Genomic DNA, 20,111 nt, shown 5'->3' on the forward strand with positions numbered 1-20,111 from the left:
ATATGTATACTGGTTGGTTTGGTTAATCACTGGTTTTATAAATTGGTTAACCAAAACCGAACCGATACTTTCGATTTTTTAAAATCACCGAACCGAAACCAAACCGACCGGTACGGTTTCGGTCGGTTCGGTTTTTCGGATTTTTTTGCTCACCCCATCATTTTCTGATTTTCGTGACTTGAGACGACTCGGAAGTTTGGCCCAGTTGACTAGAAAATCGGCTAAAACAAAAAAAAAACAAAAAAGGAGAAAAAAAAGCAGAAGGAAAGTTGAAAGTAACCGATCCAGGAAATTTTCTTGGTCCCGTATAATCAGCTTAAATCCTAAAATCGTGGGACATGGGGCCACGTTACAACGATCCCAATCCAACAGTTATCAAGCGATAGGTCTGTAGATTTGTCATAGACCACTGCTCAAATCTGTAATGTCTCAGACCAAAGCTTTCAATCCAGTGGTTATGAAGGAGTCTGTATAGTTTCATTGGAAGGCTTGCTTGTATTGCATTATTCGGTCTCTGAAGTGTGAATATCTTCATATCTTACTCGTACAGTCGTACGCATACTGGCAGTATTGTGCTATATATATATGGACTAAAAGTGACACTCAGTTTTGAAGCCCGATTTCTATCGAAGCTTGCAAGTTGCAACCATGGATTATGAACTTCCTCCCCTGTAGTTTTGAACTATTCAGATAGTGGGTGTTGGTGTGACGAGTAAGAGTCTGCTTGCTTGATAGAAATATTTGAACTTAAAGGTTAGATGTTTGTTTTTTATGTTCTTTTGATGAGTAACTTTCTTTCTTATGATGTGTTATAAGTGTGGTTTGTCGTTGAAGTGTTTAGTAAGATCGTCGGTGGGTGACGGCACTTTCTTGTTCTTTTCGTTCCTGTGAAATGAACCACTATGATTGGATAGAGTCTTGATTCTTCAAGTGGGTGATGAGTGGAGTCTTGATTCATGTAGTTTAGTTCCTTCAGAATATTAGGGGTTGTATGTTTAAGGGCATCTCGTTTTGATGGGAAAGAGTGGAAAGAAGATTTGATGTTTATAGCTTGAATTTAATTTGTGGTGTTGAATGGTTTGCTGAAATTATTCCATTTGTTTAACAGTACTTTTTTAGCCCATTTCTTTAACGATTCCTTATCACGCAATCCCTGTAGTATATGTTGATATATCATAGATCTAGACTTTTTATTTTCTTTATTTTATTATGTCTTTGTTCTGAATTATGTGATACAAGAGTTGATATCATCTAAATTTTCATGAATACTCAATGATCGTACTCCCTCTAATATCAAGCTTGTTACAGGGATTCTTCCCTGTTTTTCATTCACCTGCTGTGAGATGGACAAAGTATGTTGCAGTGATCTGATTTTGTTAGCTTCTTCTGCATGACATTATTGCTAAAATATAACAGGAGTTCATAAGAGTATCAAATAAAAGGCCATGGCATTTGTAGCATGGGCTGGCTTCAACACCCGTCTTCACCACTTTACACAATAAAACACTGATTTGCTTCTCTACCTGGGAGAAAAGGGGAGAGAACATTTTTGTCCACAAAAATTCTTAATTCTTTGTTAGGTTGGACTTCTAAATTTAAGGAAAATAAACTCATAAAATATCTACATAAGCACCAAATTAATGATTGACTTTGTAAGTTACTGTCATGGCTAGAAAATATCAAGGAGAACACTATTTCCTCTTGTATTCAGAAACCAGAACGAAGCAATCTTTAAGGCAGTTGCAGTATATATTTCTCACAGTTCTCCTGATTATTGATGGATTTTTTTTAATAAATTTTCTGTGCAGAACTGTTCCAAGATCAAAGAGAATTTTTTATTTCATGTTTCATATTCACTATTGGATTTAATCCACTGGAGCACAATATGCTAGGGGTGAGCAAAAAAAAAAAACCGAAAAACCGAACCGGTCAATTTGTTTTTGGTTCGGTGTTTTTAAAAAATGAAGGTACTGGTTCGGTTTCGGTTACCAATATAGAAAACCGGCAGTTAACCAAACCGACCGGTATACATATATTTCTATATATTATATATATTTATGTATATTGTATATTTTTTATATATTATAAATTAATAAATATGCATTATATTTATAATATATGATATATAATTTTTATTTAAAATATAATATTTTATATATATTTATATTTTTTTATTATATATTTATATATATTTTTATAATATGTATTATAAAAATTAAAAAACCAAAAAAACTGACAAATCGAACCGACGGTTAACCGAACCGGTCAACCGGTTAACTGATAGGCTTTGGTTCGGTTTCGGTTACCGGTTTTCCAAAAACCGGTAGTACCGGTTTGACTACAAAAGAAGGCCCACGGTTCGGTTAACATTTTTCTGTTTGCATCCTCTGATCATCACTTGATATATAATTTTGTGTGTGTGTGCTTACTAGAAGTTGGGATCCATTGATTAGATGTCATAAACATAACACAATTTTGAAGATTTTGCAATATCATTTTCCCAAATTACTTCTTATGTTAGGTGGCTTTTTTGACAGTGAATTTTGAGCAGAATGCAGTAGATTCTTTTTGTTCTGCTTTTTCTTTTCTCATTTTCTGCTATGGCAATGATTACAAGATTAATGAAGCCAGGGCTTTTACAATACTGTCTAATGTTAAGATCTTGGTTACCAAATGTTTATTTGTTTTTATTACTTTTATATTCTATTGTTGTTTCTATTTTGGATAATGTAAATAACATAATAATTGTTTATAAGATTGTCTTAATGTTTTTCAAATTATGATTGAATTCATTGGCTTACATACTTTTTAACAATTAGAAGATTAACAATTTCGTATATTCTTATATTTTTGTTAACTCAAATTGATTAGGACTTTTGTTTTGTATTGTTTTGCAGGTTAGAGATATTGGTTAATCTTGCTTCTAAGCATCTGTCGTGCCTGCTGTATATAAGTTTTATCTTAATGTATATATGAACTAGAAAGTCATGTATTGGCTATCAAATATGGTGAACATTTTATTTAATTTTATAAAATAATGATAATTATGATATGGGGCTTTTATATAGGTTAGGCTGACCTTGCTACCTAACCCTGCAAATTTTAATTTCCTTACCCTCTTTGTAAAACTCCAGAGTGATCCCTGTTAACAACCGTACAATACTTATGTGGTATTATTCATGGAATTGCAGTTTTATTTGCTCAATGGGTAAGACAATTCATCTATCTGGATTCCCTGCAAATGTGACTGCAGAAGCAGTCAAGGAGTTATTAGAGAGATATACAGGAGATGGAACTGTTTATGCACTCAAAGTTAGGCATCACAAGAATAAGGGGCATGCAAGATTTGCTTTTGTTATTGTCCAATTCACAACATCTGGAAGTGCTGATGTAATAACCTCCTTGGTTAATCGGCGCCTATACTATGGGACTCATTATCTGAAGGTTAGGGACGTAGAGCGTGATATCGTAGCGAAGCCAAGGATGTCACTGCTTAGTTTGGAGCATACAACTTTACATTTTGGTTGCCAGGTTTCACCTGAAAAATTTTCTGTTCTTTGGAAAGGGGCTGATGTTGCAGTGAGATTTGAGTTTGGCTTGCGAAGGTTGCACTTCTTTCTGTCCCAATTTCCTATTGATTACAAGCTCGGACTTTCTTATGAAAATATTTGGCAAATCCAGCTGCGTCATCCACGTGGTCAAAATAAGAAGTTTCTTTTGATTCAGGTAAGATATCTTGAGAAATTAGTTTATGATAGACTCCCACTTCTTGATTGTTGGAGAAATAAATCATAAATCTGTATTTTCTTTGACAATGACTTTGACTATTGGATCACTGAATAAGTCGTTGCTAGTGGTGACCATAGGCCTACTTGAAGATAAAACCTCCTTATAAAAAAAGCAAAACCTATTGCTCTATCTCTGCATATTAGTCTACCCCATCGAATTTTCTTTTCTTATTAGGTGTTTAGTCTTAACCAATGTTTTAAAACACAGAGGTGTGATGCGAGACGTTCCACTACCTAGAGGTGTAAGGCGCAGTTTAGAATGTAAGAGGCGTAAGTCTCCCAAACACAAGGAGGCGTAAGCCTACTTAAGAGGAGGGGGGTTAAGAGGAAGAAGGAAAAGGAAGGGGAGGAAGAAGAAGAGGAAGGGGGGATCTCGTTTTTTCTTTATTTTTAATAAAAGTCTTTTATATTAAGAAGACTAAAGATGCACAACATTAGTTGAAAGGGGGGGTATTGTCTTTTCCCTTATCTTTTCTTCCCTTCCCTTTCTTTTCTTTTCCTTCCATTTCCTATTTTCTTTTTTCCTTTTCTTTCAGTCTTTTTATATGAGGTGTGCATGAGGTGTACGCCTTTAGCATGCCTCATGAAAAAAGCGCATGAGGCGTGCGCCTCTTGCACTTGAGCCATGCGCCTCTTGCACCTGAGGGCGTTTTGGGAGTGCCTAGCCTAGAGGCGCGCCTCCAGGTGTATGCCTCCCACGCCTTTTAAAACACTGGTCTTAACTTGATATTGATGATATCAAACAAAAATAAGCAAACTCTCATATAATTAATAGATTAACCACTTTGGTTGGCTTAATTTTCAAGTTGATTGTGACAATTTTCTTATATAAACTTCATGGTGTTACTCATCCATGCATTATGCTTTGCACTTTGAAGTTAGTTGGATGTGATTTAGCATGACACCTGAGTTGTCTTGATAAAGATGCCTTGTGCCAGATGCATTTGATTCTAGATCTATAGTCTAGAAGTGGTTGAGAATGCATTTGAAATGTGAGTAGGTGTTTGACAATAGGAGTTACATGGGTTCTACTTAAGAGTCAAGGAAGGTGGACTTTTTAGCTGAATAGGTTGGAAAGCTATGGATATAGTTGTGAATCCTGCCTGTATAAATCTGAAAAATAAAGCAAAAAAGGAAGAAGATGGAAGAGAAAGGAAGAAAGGGAAAGAAGAAGAGAGTTTATTGAACTTCTCTCCAGCCCTCGAAAATATATTTTATTCTTTGATTATAATGTGAATACAATTACATGAATACCCTTGGTAGGGCGATCGACACAATAAAGGTAATAATAAAAATGAAACAAGCCCATAACTAAGGCCCACTAACAAACATAAGTCATAAACAATGCTTTAAATAAAAGAAAGGAACTATGACCCATTTGGCTCATCATCTCTACACTCCCCCTCGAGTTCAGCATTGATATCAATCATGCCCAACTTGCTTAGATAGTGTTATAGCCTTGTCTTTTTTTATTGATAAATGATGAAATTTAATTAGACCATAAAAAAGGTTTGAGAATGAAAGTTCATACAACCTTGTCTTACGGATACCCTTGGTTGGTCAAAACATCTGCTAACAGTTGTTTGAGGCAATGAAAGGAAGGCACACTTCTCTTGATGCCACTCTTTTGTTTGTCTAGTTAATGTTTTTTGTTCTGTCATGCTGAATTTGGTTGTGAAAAATGTTAGGGTAAATTACAAAGACCCCCCTGTACTATGGGGTCTATGACAAAGACCCCCCTATACTTTATTTTGCGACAAAGACCCCCTTGTACTATGATCGTGAGACAAAGACCCCCTTCCATTAGCTTTCCTTTGAAAATCCACCGTTGCAGTATTTTTTAATCCCCATAGTACCCTTGTAATTAAGGACAATTGGGAGAAAAACATTGTTCATCTTCCCCGACCTTACGATCGTGTTCCTTCACATTTCTCTCTCTCTTATCTCTCCCTCTCTCTCTCTCCCCCGATTTCTCTTCTTCCCCTTCCCCTTTCTCTTCTCTTTCATTAACGGCTAGGTTGCTTTCAACAACAACAACCCAATTCCAGGACCATGAGCAAGAAGGCGATTCTCCTGCGTTCCCCTAGTTAAAATTCAAGGTCTATTTCTTCGATCCAAAGATCGTGAGGAACCTGATCTCGACTTCGGTGAGGCAAGCACTCGAGCAACCGTTGAATTACGCGAGGAATTACCTCGCTGACATTCTCGAGCCTTGCATTCGTCGGGTTATATATCTGGATTCCGATGTTGTGGTGGTTAATGATGTTTCGAAGCTATGGACTACAAACCTTGGCTCTAGAATAGTCGGGGCACTGGAGTATTGCCATGCCAACTTCAGCAAGTATTTCACAGAGAGCTTTTGGTTCGACAGGTGGTTTTTCGGCACGTTTGTGGGTAGGAAACCATGCTATTTCAACACAAGTATCATGGTTATGGATCTAAGTGGAGGAGGTATGGATACACAAAGAGGATTGAACGGTGGATGGAGATCCAAAAGAGGAGCCGAATTTTCCAGCTAGGATCGCTGCCACCGTTCCTACTGGTTTTCGCTGGACACGTGGCATTGATCGAGCATAGATGGAACCAATATGACCTTTCGTGATCTCCACCAAGGTCCTGTTAGCCTCTTGCACTAGAGCGGCAACAGTAAGCCTTGGCTCCGGCTAGACTCCAAACGGCCGTGCCCTCTCGGCGCACTCTGGGCCCCATACGAATATGGACCTTCACCGTGACAGCAAATCACTACCTCAACTTTAGTTGCAGTCGTAGGAGAATCACCTTCTTGCTCACGATTTTGGAATTGGGCTGCTAAAGTTGCAGTCGTAGGAGAATCACCTTCTTGCTCACGATTTTGGAATTGGGCTGCTGCTGTTGAAAGTAGCTTGGGCGTTAATGAAAGAGAAGAGAAAGAGGAAGGGGAAGAAGAGAAATCAGGGGAGAGAGAGAGGGAGAAAGAAAAATGTGAAGGAATCTGAGGTACCACTACTGTTCGTGTATCGTGAGGTCAGGGAAGATTTTTTTTTTTTTTTTTGCTTCAGAAAATTGCTTAATTACTTAGAAAACTTTGAATATAAAGTGGTGGGTTCGAAATCCATTCATCTTCAATGTTCGACCCATAGCACCATGCAGCCATGGCATGAGCTAATCCATTAAATTGTCTCTTAACATGAGAGAAAGAAACATAATGTAAACCCGATACTATTTGTCGGGCATCCAAAAGATGATGTTCAGGGAAGATGAACAGTGTTTTTCTCCCAATTGTCCTTATTACAAGGGTAGTATGGGGATTAAAAAATATTGCAACCGCGAATTTCAATGAAAATCTAACGGAAGGGGGTCTTTGTTTCACGGTCATAGTACAGGGGGGCTTTGTTGCAAAATAAAGTATAGGGGGGTCTTTGTCACAGACCCCATAGTACAGGGGGGGTCTTTGTAATTTACCCAAAATGTTAATTATAACCTGGTTATTAGTTTATCACAGTACAACATCAAGGGCTTATCATATGCAATTCTCATCTCTTGTAGAAGTTACGTTAGCCATAACAACTTTGAAACATCATGGGTCATGGCCCTATATTTCGCCCCAATTAAAGATCTAGTTACCATTGATTGCTTCTTACTTCTCTAAGCGACAATATTCCTGACTACTAGAGCACAATTACCGGATGTAGATCTTCTATCATCAATACTATTAGCCCAATTGGCATCTGAATAAGCCTCTAGCTTCATGTGTCCATGCTTAGATAAGAGAATACCCTTTCCTAGATTCCCTTATTTTCCAAAAGCCTCTAGAATAATCCCTTATCTGCCAAGAGCTCACCTTGCTAAAAGCTTATGGTTGGCACCAATAGGTGTAGAGGTAGGTTTGGCACCAAGTTTCCCAATCTCAATAAGAAGATCTAACACATACTTCCGTTAGGAGATGAAGATACCATTTTAGACCTGGCAATTTCAAATCCTAAGAAATATCTCAACTCCATTGAATCCTTAATTTCAAATTCTGAATTAAGGAAGCTCTTGTGTGCTTAAGCTTCCTCTGCATCATTGCCTGTAACCACAATATCATCAACATAAACAATAAAGAAGGTAACTTGAGTACCTCTCCTCTTAACAAATAGGCTATGGTTAGACTCTGTCTGAGTGTAGCCAAACTCAACAAGTGCAGCCCGGTGTTTGTCAGACCAAGCTCGAAGGGATTAATTGAGGCCATAAAGGGGTTTCTTTAATTTGCACACCTTTCCCTACATTTCCTTCCCACATATGCTAGGAGAAAGCGACTTATAGATCTCTTCCGTTAAGCCCCCATTTAAGAAGGCACTGTTAACATCAAATTGATATAATAGTTAGTTATAAATCATCGCCAAGGACAACAAAACTCTCCCTGAGGTCATCTTGGCAATTGGGGAGGTCTCCATATAATCAACATGATACTTGATGGTGAACACCCATTTACATCTCATTGGTTCCTTCCCAATAGGAAAATTTACTATATCCCAGGTATTATTTTTGTGAAGTGCTTCTATTTCAATTCTCATAGCCTCCTTTTATTCTGGCTTGGACAAGGCGTCTGCAACCGACTTGGGTATCGGTTGAGAGGAGATAGAGGCTAGGAAGGAATAGTATGATGGTGACAACAGGCTGTAACAAAGGTGTTTTGAGATATAGTGAGTTGTACATTTTCTCTTGGCTTTTTTCACAACAATAGGTAGGTCAAGGTCTAGGAAGGAGGGTATTGGAGTAGGTGGTAAAGGACATGCCCTCTCTTCAGGAATTGGGAGTGCTCGAGGCTCAATTATAGATGGGGGGACAACCTGTCCATGTTGTAGCCCTTGCCTTCGGTACCACCTCTGAACAATAGGATGAGTAGTGAAAATTGGAGGACTAGTAGGTGGTGGAGGAGTAGGAATAGAAGAACTGGAAGACGAGGAAGACTCTACTAAAGGAACAGAGGGTGCTGTTAAGGATTCAACACCGGAGTCAATAGGGTATGGTAGAGGAAGTGGAGAAGAAAACAACTCAATAAAGGTGGCAAGTGCCACTAGTAGGACTAAAACAACACTAATCTTTTTGTGTGGAGGCATACCCTAAGAAAATACACTTTCGAGCCTTGGGTTCAAATTTATGTCTTTGAGAGCTGGGAATATGGACATAAAATGTGCAGCCAAAGACACAAAGGAATAGGAAAAACATTACCATTTAAGAAACAAAACAGTAAAGGAATATTTGAACCCCAAGACTCGAGAAGACATGCGGTTAATAAGATAGTAGCTGCCATGACTGCATTACCCCAAAATCTAATTGGAACATGGGAGGCAAAAAGGATTCTCCTAGCTACTTTAACAACATGTCGGTCCTTTCTCTCCGCCACTCCATTTTGCTTTGGAGTATGAGCACAAGAACTTTGACGCACAACTCCAAATCTCTCAAAATACAAAGGTCTTTCTCAAAATATTCCTTAAAATATTGAAATATTTTGATCTGGGTATCAAACTGGGTAAACACAAATTCATGGAATTGTTTCACAAGCTCTGGCACTTAATTACGAGATTGCACAAGGTAAAGCTAGGTATAAAGAGAAAAGTCATCAATAAATACAATAAAGTACTATTCATAAAAAAAAATAGAATGAAGTACTTAATAACCACCCTTGAAAGGTAAATGATATGGCCCCCACACATTAGAGTGAACAACATAAAAAGGAACTATAGATCTTTTATTACTTGTCGGATAAAAATTTCTACAATGCTTTGGCAACTCACATGACTCACAATGTAGACTTGACAACTTAGTCTCTTTAAATAAAGCTAGAAACAAAAGACTCAATGATTTAAAACAGATAAACCAGACGATAATGACGTAACATAATACGATTAAATGACTTTGATTAGAACCATAGGCTTCTCTTTGAGGTGATACTTGACTTTACTCGGGCATATCCTACAAGTATGTCCCATTTGCCTCATGGCCACTCCCAATCACTTTTTGAGATTTTATGTCCTGAAAAACACAATAAGAAGGGAAAAAGTTAAATTACAGTTCAAGGATTTTGTCAAATTACTAACTGAAAGCATATTAGTGTTAAGCTTAGGAACATAAAGAATTGAAGATAAGGTGAGGGTATTTGAAGCTTTGATGTCTCCCTTGCCAAGGATGGGAGCAAGAGAGCCATTAACAAGAGGGATATTCTCTTGACCATATAAGAGTTGGTAAGTAGAAAATAAATGGGACATATTGGTCATATGGTTAGAGGCACTGGAATCAATTATCCAAGGAATCCTACAATTACTTGAGATAGAAGCACGATTCACAATGGCATGAATATCTAAATGAGCATAATCTAAAGAAGAACCAGTTCTTGAGGAAGTAGTAGTCACGGTGGTAGATTCTAAGTGGATGATAAGTTGGCCATACTTCTCATACTCTACTTTGGTGGTTGCAAGCTGGTCCCCCATTGATTTTTCATCATTGGACCCTTTCTCAACCTTAGAAGACATTGGCACTGCCACCTTTCCTATTCCTATTATTCTTACCATTATTATTGTTTAGTCCCAAGAAATACTTTGATGTTCCTAGGTCTTTGGTTTGAAAATGTTGTTGTAGGAATTGCTTCAGTTCATTAATGCCATGTGCATCACTGCCAGTAAGAACAACGTCATCGACATAAACTTCCATGATGATCTTCTAGAGGAGATATCCCTACTGAACATGGAGTAATCAACATTGAGTTGTTTCAAACCAAAGTCTTGCACCATGCTACTGAATTTGCCAAATCATTCTTGTGGGGACTATTTTAGCCCATAATAGCCTTTCTAAACCTACATACCTTACCAAATTCTCCCTAAGTAACATACCTAGGAGGTTGCTCCATATTCAGCTCCTCCTAAAGATCATCATGGAGGAAGGCATTCTTGACATCAAGTTGAAGCAAGGCCAATCAAAATGAGCAACTAGAGAGATGAGAACCCGTACAAAGCAAAATTTAGCCACAAGTGAAAAGGTCTTAGAATAATTCACCCCATATGTCTGTATATATCCTTTTGTAATATGACAAGCTTTGTACCTATCAATTCTTTCAGTTCTAAGTCTTTGGGTAATTGAGTTTACTATATGTCTGGTTCCTCAAACTTGTTTTTGTCTATGTCTCCACCCTCCACATCTTAGACCGTTACTTTGGCTGACAACTCTTCTTCCTCCATTATTTGTACCCGTATTGTATCTCTTGGTTTTGACCATAGTCTACATTGTTTTCTATGTACATTAGTTTCCCTTTAGTCTCTTATATGTTAGTAAACTTGCTAAATCTCTTCATTGCTTAGCTACTTTTCTCATATTATTGTGTGGTTTAGGATCTCAAAATGGGGAAGACGACTGGTGGCAGTCTCTTATTGTGTATTAACTATAAAAGTCGATTACCTTAATGAGCACTTTGGCTCTAGGTCTGTTCATGGGCCAGGTTGGGTCGGGTTCAGGCTGGGCTTTGTTTATGTATCAATAGAATACATTCAGGCCTGACTATTGGGCCTAGGTCTTGAGCCCGGGCCTGGCCCTCATATAAAGCCCGAAGCCCGAGCCCAGTTTGAAAACAAAGAAAAAATATCGTATATATTTTTTATTAAATAAAATATGTTTTTTTATTTAATATATATTATCAAGCCCTAAACCCGGGCCTAAAATTATGTCCAAGCCCGACTTAGAATGAACCATGTTGGACTGGTCCATTGGGCTACTCGGCCCATGAACAAGTCTAGTTGGCTTTGATACCATGTGCTCCGACTTGAAAGGAAAGAAAAGGGTGAAAAGAAGAAGAGATAGGATGAAAGGGAGGAGAAGTCAAGAGAAACCCAATCAATTCTCTTGATAACCGACCCTTTATATACTTCTATTAAATACTGTCAAAATTACAACTGGTCGGTTGTTAACAATACCGATTGACTAACAATAGGAAAAAGAACAAAACTACCCCTGTTGACTAACTTTAATAGGAATGAAGTGAGATGTAGTATAGAATTCAAGTGGCTATTTGTTGGTGATTTATAGTACAACTTTGGTGGCTATGGAGATGCCAAAAACCCATTTGGACCCTGTAACGAGATTTGACCAATACAATGCAGAGATGGAACCAATCGCTGCTGAAGGTGGTGATACTACTCGTTCAAATGGGATTGTAGAGCTACTATAGCAGTGGCAATTGACCAGTGGAGGAGGGGTGGTGGTTCTCTCCAGTATTACTATTGGCAGCTTTGGCATAGCGGCTATAGAGGAAGGGGAAGGAAGAGGAGAAGAGGAAGAAATTGAAAGGAGGAAAAGGAGAGAGAGAGAGATGCCATTGCCGCCAGTTTGGGTTCTCAATCAATGGAGATGAACCATAGATTTTCGAATTAGGTTAAATTGAAAATTTAGGGAAGTTTAATAGGTCTGTGGTATTTTTGTAATTTTCTTGAGGCCTTGGACACCTATTTGTAAAAAAAAAATATCTGGAGATATTTTACATTTGCACAAGAACTACTAAGCTCATATGTTATGTCATGCTAGTAATTCATAATAAATTCAAATTCAAAAAACCAAGTACCTCGTTGTATTGACAATTTGAGCTCTGGTAGTGCATGCAATTACCTTTCCTTAAACATGTTTTTTGTTCTAAGAATAACTTAATTGCTTCTAATAGAAGATTGTTGGCTTCATTACTTATCAAAAATCGATTTCTAACATCATTTCTTATTGTTCACAGATGTTTGGTGTTCCTAGGATTTTCAAGAAAGTTAAAATTTCTTTGGAAAATATGTTTGAAGACCCTATTTTAAACTATTTTAGAGAACCAGATGATCAATGGGATAGAACAACTGATTTCACTCCCTTATGCTGCATTGGACAATCGTCTGCCTTGTGTTTGGAGCTTCCATACAGCTATGTGCTTCCAAATATCCGTGAATACTTTGCCTATTATAAAGAAGATGAAGGTCCATTCGTCTTGGAGAGTGGTGCGACATTCTCCCGCAGTTTAAGTTTAGTCCCCATTGTTGGTCCAAGCCAAGGATCTGACATTCCATATGAAATTCTGTTTAAGGTTTGTTCCTTGGTTCAGAATGGTTGCCTTTCAGGGCCAACACTCGATGCCGCATTTTTTAGGTTAGTTGATCCTAATTTCATATCCATTGACTATATAGAAAATGCCTTGGAAAAGTTGTATCACTTAAAAGAATGCTGCTATGAGCCTGTGAATTGGTTAACCAAACAGTATAGGGCATACTGTACACTAAAGCGTCCTCCTAAGCTGCCCTCCATCTCATTGGATGATGGTTTGGTATATGTTCGAAGGATTCAGATAACTCCCTGTAAAGTTTATTTTTGTGGTCCTGAGGTTATTGTTTCCAACCGTGTGCTGCGCGAGTATTCCAGATATATTGATAATTTTATCCGTATCTCTTTTGTTGATGAGGATTTGGATAAAATTCATTCAACCGATATATCTCCACGTACATCATTTGCAAATGAAAAGGGGCATACAGAAATCTATGACAGGATACTTTCTACCTTGAAAAATGGCATAGTTATTGGTGATAAAAAGTTCGATTTTCTTGCCTTCTCATCAAGTCAGTTACGCGACAATTCAGCATGGATGTTTGCATCAAGTAATGGGTATACTGCTGCGAGTATTCGACAGTGGATGGGTGATTTCTCTAAGATAAGAAATGTAGCAAAATATGCAGCCAGATTAGGACAATCATTCAGCTCTTCCAGGGAAACTTTGAATGTTTATGAGCATGAAACTGAAATCATTGATGATATAAAGGTTGAATGGAGAGGAATAGAATACATTTTTTCAGATGGAATTGGGAAAATTTCAGCTGATTTTGCAAAACAAGTGGCAAAAAAGTGTGGCTTTAAGGGTTCCTTTCCATCTGCATTCCAAATCAGATATGGTGGCTACAAAGGTGTTGTTGCTGTGGATCCAACATCTACGAAGAAATTGTCCCTAAGAAGGAGCATGTCTAAATATGAATCACGAAACACAAAACTAGATGTATTGTCATGGAGCAAGTATCAGCCTTGTTTTCTCAATCGCCAGATAATAACGCTTTTGTCTACCTTAGGGGTCAGGGATAGTATTTTTGAGAAGAAGCAAAAAGAAGCTATGGATCAGCTGGATGCTATTTTAACAGACTCACTTAAGGCACAAGAAGCACTTGAGATTATGTCTCCGGGAGAGAACACCAATATTCTCAAAGAAATGTTGTTGTGTGGTTATGAGCCCAATGCTGAACCATTCCTTTCAATGATGCTGCAAACATTTCGGGCTTCAAAACTGTTGGAACTGAGGACCAAGACAAGGATATTTGTTCCAAATGGAAGATCACTGCTAGGATGCCTAGATGAAACTAGAACTTTGAAATATGGGGAAGTATTTGTGCAAGTTTCTAGCATAGGACGCAGACAGTTTCATGAAAGTTCCCTCTTTGTATTCAGTGGAAATGAACCAGAGCAGCAGAAATTTATTGTAGAGGGAAAGATAATTGTTGCTAAAAATCCTTGTCTGCATCCTGGTGATGTGCGTCTTTTGCAAGCTGTCAATGTCCCAGCTTTGCATCATATGGTGGATTGTGTTGTGTTTCCACAAGAAGGAAAAAGGTGAGACATTTTGATGACCTGCAGATGGGTTCTGGAATGCTTGATCCTAGTGTGATGTTTCAAGTGCTTTAGATGATTTTTACAAGAAGTTCCATTTCTGTTCTTATGGCAGTATTGGTAGCTTGGGTGTTTTTGTCAGTTGATTTACTAGCATTTAATTCTTGGCATAAATTCAAGACATAATTTAGCTTTCCCAGCAGTTAATGGGCTTTTGTTGATTGTTTCTATTATTTTTTCCTTAGGCTCAGTTTGGAAAGAGTACAAATATAAATATGTACAGTGCAAATACATACAAAATAATACAAAATATAAGGTTTTGCACTCTACATGTTTGTATTTATACTCTTTCCAAACTGGCTCAGTTTGGATAGAGTACACATACAAATATGTACAGTGCAAATACATACAAAATAATACAAAAAACAAGGTTTTGCACTATACATATTTGTATTTGTACTCCTTCCAAACTGAACCTTATATTTTCCTCTCCATCCTTTTTTGGTGTAGGAAGCCTCTTCTACAGTTGTTCCTTTCTCTTCTTTCAAAAAAAAAAAAAACCTTTTATAAAACAAAACATGCTAATATTATTTGAATTTTGATTTTAGGCCCCATCCAAATGAGTGCTCTGGAAGTGATTTAGATGGAGATGTTTACTTCGTCTGCTGGGACCCTGATCTTATTCCACCTCGGCAAATCCAACCAATGGAATATCTTCCAGAACCAAGTGTTAATTTAGACCATGATGTTACGATTGAGGTATTAATATTCCTTAACATGATAGGCTGTTAGAATTACTGGACTCGACATTTTCAATTTACTATTCATTCATAGATACTTGTTTACTGGATTTGAGCTGAAGTTCTGAAAATCTAATCCATTTTTTCCCTCTTTCCTTTCTCTGCTCATCTTTTTCATCTTTCTCCCCTCTTTCTTGTGCCACTCAAGTAGTCTACTAGCACTCAAAATTTAGTTGAGGATGTTCAGGAAATACATTCTTTCAGAGTTTATGAACCATGAATGTCCTCTTTTTATAGTAGAATTTATCCTTCATAGTATTTTCTTATATGTTCCATATTTATTTGGAAAAAGGAAAATGATTTTGTGATGTTGTTTTGAAGAATGCCTATAATGGATGGTATGCAAATTATTTGATTTGTGTGGAAACAGAAAAATGGAAAAAAGCATCAAGAGAAAAGGATTGATGTGATGTGAAAGAAGAAGAGAGAAAAGAAGGAAGAATAATGGAGATGCTAAAAGTTCTAGCAGCCACTCCCTTCAACTATATCCATATTTACTATTAATAATGTTTACAATGTCCATTATACCCATGGCCACCCAATCAATAAAAGAAAAAGACAGCAATAATAAAAGATAAAAAACAAATAAAAGAAACTAATCACAATCTGTTGATTGAAACTCAACGTTACCCCTCGAGTTGGGTATACCTAACTTGCTTAGTTCATGTCATCTGTTAATTGAAACTCAACACTACCCCACAAGTTGGGTATACCCAACTTGCTTAGATCATGTTCTTGTTCTTTCCATTTGTTACTTGCATTATGGTCCGTTTGGTTGCCGAGAAACAGTGGGATGATAAGGGATGGGATGGGAAAGGATGGGATGAGAAAGGAAAATTTATTCTCATTTTTGGTATCCTGTGTTTGTTTGCTGAGACCTATTATCCTACAAAATCTGCTTCCAGTGTTTGGTTGATGAGAAAACTTTGTAGGAAGAGGTAGACGCCAGAAGTCAGATTTAGAGCTCAGATGTGAAAATGAACGGGAATGGCTGTTGATATGGAAGAACAACGCCTCTAACAGTAGATTTACCATTTTTCTGTGAATGGAAACTGGTCTGGAAGACCAGGGATGGTGGTAGACGAAGAGGTAGACGCCAGATCTGGAAGAGGTAGATGCAAAAAAACCGCCAGATCCGAGTTCATTTTAACGTTTAGTACTAATAACACTGCCAGATCTGGAAGAGGTAGACACCAGAAGCCAGATCTGGAGTTCATGCATTAAAATGAACGGAAATGGCTGTTGACATAGAAGAACGATGCCTCTAACAGTAGATCTACCATTTTTCTGTGAATGGAAACTAGTTTGGAAGACCAGGGATGGTGGTAGACGAAGGTGAGATTTGAAGGGGGATTCATTCAATGAAAGAAGACAAATATGGTACAAAAATGGGTGGAAATCGCGAGAGGATGCCAAATCTGAGCTTACCTTTTGATAAAATCAGCGGAGGTGGTGCCGGTGAGATGACCATTGGACAGCGTCTGAGAAGAAGACGACGCTCTCTGGGTTGTTGGCTCGACAAAATTTTCTCACAAAGGCCTCTATTTTCCTTTCTCAGCGGGGTCTCACCATTTTGGTGACCCCGTGTATTGGTTTTCGGAAACCCTGTCCCAAGTCTTTCTCTTCCCATCCCAGTTTTTCTTTCAAAACATACAATAGGAAAATTGAATATTCTTGAAAGATTCTTCCTTCTTCCCATCCCTTTCTTGGCAACCAAACATACCATTAGGGATTGGTTTTTCTCTTTATTTGGGTGTAGGTGGAATCTTCCATCCACTTTGCCAAAAGCTTGTTTGCCCCTACAACCTTTGTTTGGCCAAAGAAAAGGGGAAAGATTTTGTGGAGATGCACTATGGCTGCAATTATTTGGACAATATGGGAAGAAAGAAATACAAGAAATTTCCAGGAGGAGAGAAGGATACAATTGAGTGCATTACCGCCAAGATGGCTCATTGGGTAAAATCATTGGAGAGATTTTCACCTTTTCCGATATATATGATATGATTAGAATGTGGAGGGAAATAGCGGAGGCTTCCTCAAAAAAGAGTTAGATATGTATAAGCTGGACACCACCAGAGAAAGGGTTACTAAAGCTTAATTTTGATGGAAGTAGCATGGAGAATCTAGGCCCTTCAGAAATGGGAGGTATTTTCAAGGACAAGGAAGGTTATATAGTGGTAATGTTTTCTGGACTGATTGGTAAAGGAGATTCTTTAAGGGCTGAGATTATGGCTGTCATGGAAGGTGGATAGAGAGCAAGATGAATATGATAATTTATCATGGAAGGAGACTCAAGGCTGGTAATTGAGTGGTTGCAAGAGCGAGAGGATGCTCTGTGGTCAGAAACCAAATAAAGAAATTCAGATGGCTGATCAGAGATATATGAAAATGAGGCTTCAATTGATACAAAGCAAACAGTATGGCTAGTTCTTTAGAAAAACAGGGGGTGGGAATCCATGTAATTTTTTGGACACAATTGTAAGAAAAAGAGAGTTGAGAGATAAGAGGTTTTTATATCTCCTAATGTTTATGTATATATGTACACTAATTCTTCTTTAAACAACAGAACATTTAGTTTTTGCATTGCTCATTTACTTCTTAGCATATTTGTAATTATTTAAGTACATTGTAGTTATTTTATGGAAAATGTTATCTGTTTGACATTATAGACAGTTGCATAGTGGTGATCATTTACAGATGGGCCTGGAAACCAAACTTGGCCCTTCTCTTCTGGTCTTGGGCCTAGGTTTTCTGTCGACTCAATATGGGTGCACGAGTGCTTGGTTAAGGTTAACTATCTATATATAGATGAAAGCAAAGCTATAGTTTCACAACTAGTCGATATAGGACCTCGATTGATTTTGAAAAGTGAAAACTAGAGCTTTATAGATGAATGGAAGTTGGGCGACCATATTGATGTTGTTTTAATGTCATAAGCCCAAAACCTAGCCCGACCCAGCCTGGCTTGGGCCCATACAACATTTTTATTCATATAATATTCTACCTTATATAATATAAAACCTTATAAATATTTAAATTTTTGTAGTATAATGTCATAGGCCTAAAGATCGACCTGCCGCTTATGTTTTAGGCCTGAAGTACAGCCAGGATGGGCTATTACCTTTATCATAGGTGCTAAGCTTGGGCTGGGCCCAGCCCATCCTATGATCACCCTTACAATTTTACCATCCTCTAGCATTGAAAGCTGCTTTTTTTTTTTTTTTTAGCATTGAAACCTGCTTCTTGGACCTTGATATATTTACATTACATGTTAAAGAACAGCTTTCAAAAGGTGCTTGCATGAATGCTTTGTATAAAACAACCAAAACAAAAGTTATTTCTTTCCATTACTTCATTTTATAGGCTATGCATTTGTTTCTCTGGTGCAGGAAATAGAGGAATATTTCACAAATTACATAGTCAATGAAAGCCTAGGGATCATTGCAAACGCACACACCGCCTTTGCTGATAAGGAGCCAAAGAAGGCTGAAAGTGATGCATGTCTACAGCTTGCAAAGCTTTTCTCAATCGCTGTTGACTTCCCAAAGACCGGTGTACCTGCTGAAATACCACAACATCTGTATGTGAAGGAATATCCGGATTTCATGGAAAAACTAGATAAACCTACCTATGTATCTGAGCGGGTGATTGGCAAGCTCTTCAGAGCAGTTAAAGACATTGCGCCTCAAACTTGGTCTATAAGATCCTTCACACAGGAGGTGGCAAGACGATCTTATGACCCTGATATGGAGGTTGATGGGTTTGAAGATTATTTAAGTGATGCTTATTATTACAAAGGTGAGTATGATTCCAAGTTGGGGAACCTGATGGACTACTATGGGATCAAAACCGAGGCAGAGATCCTTAGTGGAAATATAATGAAGTTGTCCAAGTCCTTCACAAAAAAACGGGATGCTGAAGCAATCAGCTTGGCAGTTAGGTCTTTGAGGAAGGAGGCAAGAGCTTGGTTTAATGAGAAATCTGGGCCAGGCCCCGAGGCAGATGATGTATATGCAAAAGCATCAGCTTGGTATCATGTGACCTATCATCCAGACTACTGGGGATGCTACAACGAGGGACTGAAGCGGGATCATTTTCTCAGCTTTCCATGGTGTGTCTATGACAAACTGATTCACATTAAGCGAGAAAAGGCTAGCATCAGAAGGATTAGGATTATCGATGAGTCATCACTTGGGCTCCAATTCAGGCGAAGTCTGAGGTTGAATTAAGTATGTATATATTGTCTTTTTTTTTTTGTCTCGTCTGCTTATTAGATTTGTTGGCTAAAACACCTACTGATAGTGGCTCAGTTTCAGTTGGTAGGTTCTCTGTGCGGAGAAGTGGGATTAAATCCTGCTGCCACCAAGGGTTTCGGGGATGGGTTGTGTAGCTCCATGAAGCTTTTAGGTTTGTTGGCTAAAACAGTTTAGATATGTAAATGATTGCTCCTGACGGAGAAAGCTAAATATAACTGTAAGCTTGTAACTATTTACAGTTGCTGATACTGGTAAGTTTCGTTTTGAATTGATCAGAAGTGAATATCTTGCTTATCATTCCCTTTGTCATTGTTTTCTGGCTTGCAAATTCAATACAATCACTGAGTTGGTGTGGACTCTTTATGTTTGAAAATAGGAAAATGTAAAGTAAGAAAAAGCTATTATAGTTAATTTGGATCAATTGGTAATTGGGACTCTTTCACTTTATGTCCTTGCATAGGATTCTGTCTCCACTTCCAACGTGCAGGTCAGGAGTCCAGACCTCCTGCCAATGAAACACGTTCCAACACCCTACCAACATGATCTGACACCATACATCTTAGAGGGTCCCATTTTTATAGTGGGTCCCAGTTATTTAGTAAAATGTGTGATGTCAGATCATATTGATAGGGTATTGGGAAGGT

The 20,111-nt window shown here is 37.9% G+C and overlaps 1 protein-coding gene and 1 pseudogene across 7 annotated transcripts; both read left to right on the forward strand.

Annotated features, from left to right (window-relative positions):
- Positions 1–533: 533 nt before the first annotated feature.
- LOC104610409 (putative RNA-dependent RNA polymerase 1) lies at positions 534–19,761 on the forward strand. 7 transcript variants are annotated; one of them, XM_010277198.3, is made up of 7 exons: positions 535–753; positions 2,898–3,008; positions 3,192–3,726; positions 12,517–14,414; positions 15,020–15,170; positions 18,601–19,440; positions 19,528–19,761. In XM_010277198.3, the coding sequence occupies exons 3-6, from the start codon at positions 3,205–3,207 to the stop codon at positions 19,438–19,440; spliced, it is 3,411 nt and encodes a 1,136-aa protein (XP_010275500.1). In that variant the 5' UTR covers positions 535–753; positions 2,898–3,008; positions 3,192–3,204; the 3' UTR covers positions 19,528–19,761. The 7 variants fall into 7 exon arrangements, with proteins under 7 accessions (XP_010275710.1, XP_010275500.1, XP_010275424.1 ...); XM_010277122.3 differs by having other exon boundaries at positions 2,898–2,966; XM_088901179.1 differs by having other exon boundaries at positions 535–712.
- Positions 5,035–6,670, forward strand: LOC104594332 (putative galacturonosyltransferase-like 7 pseudogene; annotated as a pseudogene).
- Positions 19,762–20,111: the final 350 nt, after the last annotated feature.

Source organism: Nelumbo nucifera, chromosome 3 (genome assembly GCF_055504915.1).
Source record: "Nelumbo nucifera cultivar China Antique chromosome 3, China Antique-T2T, whole genome shotgun sequence".
Classification (NCBI taxonomy): Eukaryota; Viridiplantae; Streptophyta; class Magnoliopsida; order Proteales; family Nelumbonaceae; genus Nelumbo; species Nelumbo nucifera.